Below are 8,051 nucleotides of genomic sequence, written 5' to 3'. Positions count from 1 at the left end.
AAAGCTAGGACACTGATCGAATTCCAGCGTCCCTGATAAACAGTTTTAGGGTAGAGTACTGTACGCTGATCCCTGGCTACATCTGTCGTGATCCTGTGAGTTTCCCGTGATCTCCAGTCAGGCAGTGTTTGGCATTTGGGGTTGGCGTGCGCTTGCTTCCCTCAGGGAAAATCAATTCTGTAGCTGTGCCTGGTTGAAGAAGAGGCGTGGCTCCAACAGGTTCCCCTCTTAGAGGCTGGAGATTGGAGCTCATTGGCTCAGTAGATGTGAGTGACAGCGCCTGGGCCAATCAGTGAAGGCACTAATACTACCTCTTCCGGTCTGGGCAACAGTCCCGAGCTTGCTCCGCGGTGAATCACCTCCCGCCTTGCTCGAAGGGAATGGCGGGTGTCAGGGCTTGGTCCTCGCCTGCCGTTTCCCTCGGGTCTTCATGAATATTCCTTCAGTGGTTCCAACCGCGTCCGCTGGGGTCGGCGCCCACTCCCCGGAGCGGCCCGCATTGACTCGGCGGAGGACTCGCGGGCAGACAGGTAAACCCCGCGCCTGTGAGCACGTCGGGGCGCCCGCCCCCTGAGCGGTGACGTCACCGCTCGCGCCTGCGATTGGCTCCGAAGAGGCTGCTGTATCCAATGGCTGCCGTGCCTGGCGTGCGGGCCTTTAAACACGTTCTGCCCTGCCGGTCCATCCCGGAGCCCAGCGTTCCAGTGCGCTGGCCAGTTTCCTTCGAGATTTCCCGCCGAAAGGGCTTCTACTGGGTTGAGGGCACAGGGACATGGGCAAGGTCAAAGGTTCTCTTGGTTGGGGATCCAGGAGCTGTGGTCTCAGATCTGATTTAAGAGGCTTGAGAGTGGCTGTAAAGTTCTGGTCCAGTCGAATGAATTGACGTTGCTGTCGGGACCATGGGACTATCTGTCTCCCCCCAATTCAGCGTGAGTTCCCTGGGGCCCACAGCCACTTCATTAAGCCAAAGGAAAGGCGCGATAAAGGATTGTTGAAAGAGTAAAAGACTGAGTAAGGGCCAGTGGAAATTGTCCAGATGAAACCCGTAAGAGCCAATGGTCATTTTCGTCCCTAAATACTGTTGTATTTAATAAGCTTAACACTAAAATTTTGATTTGCAGTTATCGCGAACAATTCTGCAAAGTACATATAAGCAACGTTGTTCTACACCCCCCCCCCCTTTGTTTTCTTCCAAGACAGGGTTACTCTGTGTAACAATTCTGGCTGTCCTGGAACTCACTTTGTAGACCAGGCTGGCCTTGAACTCACAGAGATCCGTCTGCCTCTGCCTCCTGAGTGCTGGGATTAAAGGCTTGCGCCACCACTGCTGGGCTTCCCACCCGATTTGTAAAACCAGTGCAATAGGATCCAGCTTAAGAGGCGTGCACACACAGGTTCCAGGGCTGTGGGGTAATGCTCTCCTTCCACTGCCTGTTGGGTAGAGGCTTATAAATCCATGGGACTAGGCTCAGCTCCGCCCCTGCTGTGTGACTGGGAGTCTACAGTAAAATGGAGCCAAGTTGATTCAAGACTGTGGGATAAAGTTCTCGAGGCTGGGAAGTTGGAACTCGGGCTGGATCCTAGTCTTGTACCTAATCTCTCACTTAACTGCCTCTCAAATCCTTTGTGGTGTTAGAAATAAGTTCTGGGACACAAAGAAAGAGACCACTTCAACTGAAGTTTCTGGACAAGGCAGACTTTGTGCTGGGAAGAGCAGAACACAGAGTCAAGAAATGCACTTGGTTTTTTTCTAACCCAGGTGGACCGTCTTTTCCACCTTGACCTACAATATTCTTCATTGGCTGGACTTTTTGTTGTTTTGAAACAAGGTCTATTATGTAGCCCTGGCTGCCCTGGAACTCACTCTAGACCTGGCTGGCCTGGAATTCAACTCACAAAGACCCACCTGCCTCTGCCTCCCAAATGCTGAGGTCAAAGGTGTGCACCACTACACCCTAGTTTTACAAGGATTGGCCCACAGGGAACTAAGGAGGAAGGAGAAAAGGGTTACTGATCCCAGACCATTGACTTCTTGGAATGCAGCCATGGGACTTTCAGTAAACAAAGGGTTTACTGGAGGTAGAGGGTGGGAGTAGTCAAAAGGTTACCAAAAAGTCTTACAAGTACAGGGAGATGAAAAGATCTGAATTCCAGGCCTTTAATCTCAGCAGAGGTGAGCAGATCTCTGAGTTTGAAGCCAACCTGTTCTACCTACTGAGTTCTAGGACAGCTAGGGCTCGCCTAGTGAAAGCCTGTCTCAAATCAAGGGTGGGAAGCTCAGTAGTTAAGCACTGCTGTTCTTGCAGACCTGGGTTCAATTCCTAGCACTCACATGGTGGCTCACAACCATCCTAACTCCGGTATCGGGATTTGACGCCCTCTTCTGCCCCCTAGGAACACCACGTACAAACACGGTACACATGTGTTCAAGAAAAACACCCATCCACATAAAATAAAAATAATAAATCTTAGCCAGGTGTTGCTGGCACACACCTTTAATCCCGGCACTTCCGAGGCAGAGGCAAGCGATCTCTGAGTTTGAAGCCAGCCTGGTCTACAGAGTGAGTTCCAGGACAGCCAGGGGTACACAATGAAACCCTGTCACAAACAAACAAAAATCCTAAGAATTCCTTGCCCTGGATGCCAGTTTTATACTGTTTGATAGAAAAGACTATTACTAAATATATCTTACAGTGGCACACTGGATTTGAGCCAAAAGCGGGAGACATGACCAGCTCCAGACAGTTAACAGTCACACACTTGATGGAACCTTTGGCCAAAGCTGTGCTCAGGGAACAGTAGTGGGATGGACACCAATTGCCTCTGTGCTTAGGGGGACGGAATCCAGATGGTATCCGGTCACTGTTTTACAGATACTGCAGCTGCAGCACCCCTCGGAAGGCCAGACTAGCTGCATTCCTGAGGTGTCCTGTTTGCAAGCATCTCCTTGGGTTGCAGCCTTGACCTCCCATCCTGCAGCCCACGCGCCAGCCAGGTCGCCACCCACAGAGGGCTCAGCGTGAACATGGCCAAGGAACGGCATGGGACCTGGTTTGGCTTTGGTTTCTGTGGCTTTGGGCAAGTGCTGGGCTCTGGGAATGGGCGCCATTCGGTGTACAGTCCTGAACCACTTTGTGCCGGTGATGACGTTTGCCGAGTGAGTCCAAGCTGGAGCTACACCGCCCTGGTGACCCGTGAGTACCCTCACAACCCCAGCTCCGGGCCTGCCCCCTGTACACCTGCCTAGCCATTCTTAACATGCCTGCCCAGAAATATCCTACACCCTTCCCCAGGTCCTTGGCACGTGTCCCATGCCACTCTCTACCCGTGCAGGTGGCGGCCGGGTGGAGCTGTCGGGTTCCGTGAGCGGCTCAGCCAGTGGCTGTAGGGACGCATGGGCTTCAGAGGAACTCCTGGTGGTGCTGCGTGACGAGGGCGGGTCCAGCACAGAGCTGCAGGCCTGGACTCCAGGCTCGGCACTGCAGGGGGAGCCCCTCTGGGTCCAGAACCTGGCTTCTGGTGCAGAGGACCAAGGGGAAGATGAACCCAGCAGTGAGGCTAGGGCGGGCACCCTGCCACTGCTGCCCGGTGCCCATGCCTATGTGAACCGGCAGCCCCCCTTCTACCAGCCTCTGGCCCCAGAGCTGCGGGTGGGCCAGCTGGAGCTGGGTGCCGAGCATGTGCTGCTGCTGTGCGAAGCTGGCCAGGTGTTCTCCTGGGGTGGAGGCAGGTGAGGACCAGCTGCGCGTGTGGTTAGGTGACGCTCGGGGAGGTGGCCTCTTGAATGTACCTGTAGCTGATCAGGGACTTCCGTGATCAGGCATGGACAGTTGGGCCACGGGACGCTGGAGGCGGAGCCGGAGCCAAGGCTGCTGGAAGCACTACAAGGCTTGCGGATGGCCGAGGTGGCCGCAGGTGGCTGGCACTCCGTGTGTGTGAGTGGTGAGTGACCTGGGACTCCTCCAACAAGCTGGCGATCTTGGCCAGTCCTTCCTCCTGTTCTGGTTTTTGTTTTGTTTATGGGTAGTCTAGCGCAGGCCTCATTCCCAGTTCAACCCAGCCGAGTCGTTGCTGACTCTTCAGTATCTGCAGATTTAGCCCGTTGTCTCCACCACCCTCTTATACCTTGACTGCTGTAGTTGTTACCTTTCTGTTACTGGGCTCTCCACCACACCCGTCCATCTGCTAGCTACCAAGGCTGCTTTCTAAAATACTCCAGAAGGGGAGCACACTTATCCAGGGGAACTGCTAAGAGACAGCTGAGCCAGAAAGAATGGAGAGGGCTGCAGATGCGCAGGTAGCCATGACGGTGTGACGCTGTGTGGGTCCACTATGGTGGTACTGCCATTTCCTGGGCTTTTGGGGCGGAGAGAGTATAGATAAGCTGCTGTTTTTTAAAAAAGATGGGTGGAATGTCTGTGCAGGTGTCCAGAGAGGCCAGAAGAGGGCACTGGGTCCCCTGGAGCTGGAGTTCACTGCCATGTGCGAGCTGGGAACTGAATCCAGATTCTCTGGAAGAGCAGCCAGTGTTCTTAACCACTGAGCCATCTTTAGAGACCCAGAAGCTACTGATCTTTTTGTTTTGTTTTTTGAGACAGGGTTTCTCTGTGTAGCTTTGGAGCTTGTCCTGGAGCTCGTTCTGTAGACCAGGCTGGCCTTGAACTCACAGAGATTTAAAAAAAAAAAAAAAAAAAAAAAAAGGATGAAAATAGACTTGGCACTGGGCAGTGGTGGTGCACACCTTTAATCCCAGCATTCAGGAGGCAGAGCCAGGTGGATCTCTGTGAGTTTGAGGCCAGCCTGTTCTACAGAGCGAGATCCAGGACAGGCACCAAAACTACACAGAGAAACCCTGTCTGTAAATACATAAAACAAAAACAAAAACAAACAAACAAACAAAAAGTAGAGTTGGCCTAGCAAGGGAGTTAAAGGATGACTAAACTGGGTGCTCACTCATAGTCCCAGCTACTGGAGAGGTTGAGACAAAAGAACATAAAGCTGGAGTTAGACACCAACCTAGGTAACATAGTGAGATTCATCTCTGAAAGGAAGGGGAAGTGGGAAGAAAAGCTGTGTAGCTAGAATTTTCTGTTCCACCAGCCAACTCCAAAATAACTACACAGAGGCTTATTAACTATAAATGCTCAGCTGATAGCTTAGGCTTGTTACTAACTACCTCTTACAACTTTAATCCATGTTTCTTATCTGTGTTCTACCACATGGCTCACTACTTTTTAACATGGTATATTTATCTTGCTTCTCCCTACATCTCCTGGCGACTCTGCCCTCTTCATCCCTGAGCTCTCTGCCAGTCTGCAAGTCCTGCCTAACCTCTTTCTGACTAACTATTGGCCATGTAGCTCTTTATTAAACCAGTGATAACAACACATCTTCACAGTGTACAAAAGGACTATTCCATAGCAAAGCTGAGCATGGTGGTGGTGCTTGTAGTCCAGCATCCAGGGAGAGGGTAGAGTCTTTGAGGCCAGCCAGGGAGGTGCACAGTAAGGCTGCTTGAAGAAGAAAAAAGGGGGGTTGTGTGTGACTAAAGGTGTTGTATGGCCAGGGAGTCTAAGACAAGAAAGCTGCTGGGACTTGGTAGTGGGCCATCTTCGCTTGGAGGAATACTTGGGCAGGGTAGTTTTTTCTTGTCCCTAGGAATTGGTAGTGGGGATGTTTAGAGGATGTAGGTAGATGGAAGGGTTTCACAGTCTGTTTCATGGATCCTCTCGGTCTCTTTCAGAAACTGGGGATATTTATATCTGGGGCTGGAATGAGTCGGGGCAGCTGGCCCTGCCCACAAGGAGCCTGGCAGAGGACAAGAAGACAGTGAACGGGAAAGGTAAGGCCAATCTCCAGGATTCTTTACTGCAGGTGCTCCGGAGCATGACTCATCCTGGTAACTGCTGGGTACCACTCATTGCTGTGGGGAAGCTGGTGCCAGTATTGGCACTGCACAACCCACAGGTCTGTTGAGGAAGGGGTGGGCACTGGCTCCGGGACTAGAGGAAGTGTTTAATAGAGCTACTTAGGAAGATGCAGTGTGTGGATGGGGGTCATCTCCATGCCCCAGTGTTAAACGTTATAACCATTCTGAAGCTGCAGAATTGGATGAAGGTTGTCTCAAAGGAGAGGACGCAGCTGTGGCTGATGGCGGAGCTCCTGCCCCCTTCATAGCCATCCAGCCCTTCCCAGCTCTACTGGATCTTCCCATGGGCTCCGATGCCGTCAAGGCCAGCTGCGGATCCCGACACACAGCCGTGGTGACACGTGAGTGGGACAGGCCCAGAGTGGAGCAGTACTCCATCTCATTCTTTAGCTGGGGGCTGCAAAAAACAAAACTTTGCCTTGCCCATCATTCAATTGATTGTGCAGGCTTGTCTCACGCTCCTGGGCTCAAGCGATTCTCTCAGGCCTTAGAGTAGCTGGGACTATAGATTCATGCCACTGCACTCTCTGTATGCTGGGGATTGGATCTCGGGCGTCTCGTGCTAAGCAAGCCAATTACTGAGCTACATTTTTAACAAAATTACCATATTATAGCATCTTTCGATATATAGCTTTATGATCAGCTGCCTCACTTTCATGCTGGGCATGGTGGTACACACTTATAAATCCTAATCCTTGGGCTGAGGTAGGAAGATTGGGCTATATAGTAGGACTGTTTAAAACTATCAATCAACTAACTAAATAAATAAAATAAAAAGGTTACTTGTGTATCTTTAACAGCTCCATAGCCTCAGACCCAATAGGTTCTTCCTTCTAGAAGGAAACCTGCCCAGTCTCGAGTGTGACTCCATGCACCGAGGTCAGTCGTTGATATTTAGAAGTTACACTTTTTTTAACTGGGTCCTTGACTACCACAGTTGCACATATCAGAATTACAGCATGTCATCAATGGCCTGTGAGGACCAAGTAGTATCTCGCCAGTAGCAGATCAGTAGTGCAGCTCCTTACTGTCTCTTTGGTTGCAGGAACAGGAGAACTTTATACCTGGGGCTGGGGTAAGTAAAAAGATTTTGTGATTCTTCCAAGGGGAAGAAGAACCTGAGATATAGAACAGGTGACAAAAGCCACACAAACTAGTTGGGGTAGGAGCTTCAGCCTGGTGAATGGGAAGAGGACTGAGGAGCACGTCTCCCTTGGCTGGGGCCAGACAGCAGAGGGAGGAGGTGCCCCTGACCATCTTGACATAGGCAGCAGCAGGGAAGCTGGAGGAGTCCCTGGCACCATCCTCAGCAGGTCGGTGGGTACAGCCCTACACAGCAGTCCAGGCTGGCTTCTGTCCGGAGGGAAAAGTAGCAGGGCCTATCAGAGAAAGGGGCTCATTTCATTTTAGGTAAATATGGACAGCTTGGCCACAAGGACAGCAGCAGCTTGGATCGACCCTGCCGTGTGGAATACTTTGCAGAAAAACAACTCGAAGTAAGGGCTGTCACCTGTGGACCCTGGAATACCTATGTGTATGCAATGGAAAGAGAGAAAATCTGATATGCCACTGATGGTGCCTGGGTGAGAATGAACTGTCATAAGCACATGCAAACATTAAGTTTAGAGACAAGGTCACACATCCCCCTGCCTTGAATTGAAGGTGCATGACTTTAAAAAAATCTTCAAGATAGCCAGGCAGCAGTGGTGCACACCTTTAATCCCAGCACTCGGGAGGCAGAGGCAGGTGAATCTCTGTGAGTTCAAGGCCAGCCTCGTCTACAGAGAGAGATCCAGGACAGGCTCCAAAGCTACAGAGAAACCCTGTCTCAAAAAAACAAAAATACAAACAAACAAATTCCCCAAGATAAAGACAAATCTTATGAAGCATGTATGAAAGAGTTGAATGTATATATAAATGTTTATTTTTTGGAGCAGTGCCAGGAATTAAAAAAAAAAAAACAAAAAAACTCAAGACCTTCTATGTGCTGGACAAGCATCTGAGCTTTTTACCCTAGGCCCAGAAGCTTTAATAGTTTTTGCAAAATGAGAAAATACTGAAACATGAAAATATGTGAATAAAATGGTATTTTACCCAAATGAGAAACTCTTCAGTGTTTTTT

The 8,051-nt window shown here is 50.6% G+C and overlaps 1 protein-coding gene across 1 annotated transcript; it reads left to right on the top strand.

Annotated features, from left to right (window-relative positions):
- The first annotated feature begins 330 nt into the window (after window positions 1–330).
- Rccd1 (RCC1 domain containing 1) lies at window positions 331–8,035 on the top strand. Its single transcript, XM_015992167.3, has 8 exons — window positions 331–530; window positions 2,874–3,194; window positions 3,334–3,730; window positions 3,821–3,942; window positions 5,744–5,842; window positions 6,100–6,270; window positions 6,975–7,004; window positions 7,340–8,035. Exons 2-8 carry the CDS (start codon window positions 3,026–3,028, stop codon window positions 7,489–7,491), a joined length of 1,140 nt encoding a protein of 379 aa, XP_015847653.2. The 5' UTR covers window positions 331–530; window positions 2,874–3,025; the 3' UTR covers window positions 7,492–8,035.
- The last annotated feature ends 16 nt before the right edge of the window (window positions 8,036–8,051 follow it).

The sequence above is a fragment of the Peromyscus maniculatus genome, chromosome 1 (genome assembly GCF_049852395.1).
Source record: "Peromyscus maniculatus bairdii isolate BWxNUB_F1_BW_parent chromosome 1, HU_Pman_BW_mat_3.1, whole genome shotgun sequence".
Lineage (NCBI taxonomy): Eukaryota > Metazoa > Chordata > Mammalia > Rodentia > Cricetidae > Peromyscus > Peromyscus maniculatus.
The sequence above is the reverse complement of the archived record's forward strand: the minus strand, read 5'-3'. Positions and strand labels throughout refer to the sequence as shown.

Bases quoted from the DNA above. Each gene is read 5' to 3' on its own strand.
- Rccd1 (XM_015992167.3), top strand. From the start codon at position 3,026: ATGGCCAAGGAACGGCATGGGACCTGGTTTGGCTTTGGTTTCTGTGGC. The intron at 3,731-3,820 runs GTGAGGACCAGC...TTCCGTGATCAG, and splicing joins TTCTCCTGGGGTGGAGGCAG to GCATGGACAGTTGGGCCACG. The intron at 6,271-6,974 runs GTGAGTGGGACA...CTTTGGTTGCAG, and splicing joins ACACACAGCCGTGGTGACAC to GAACAGGAGAACTTTATACC.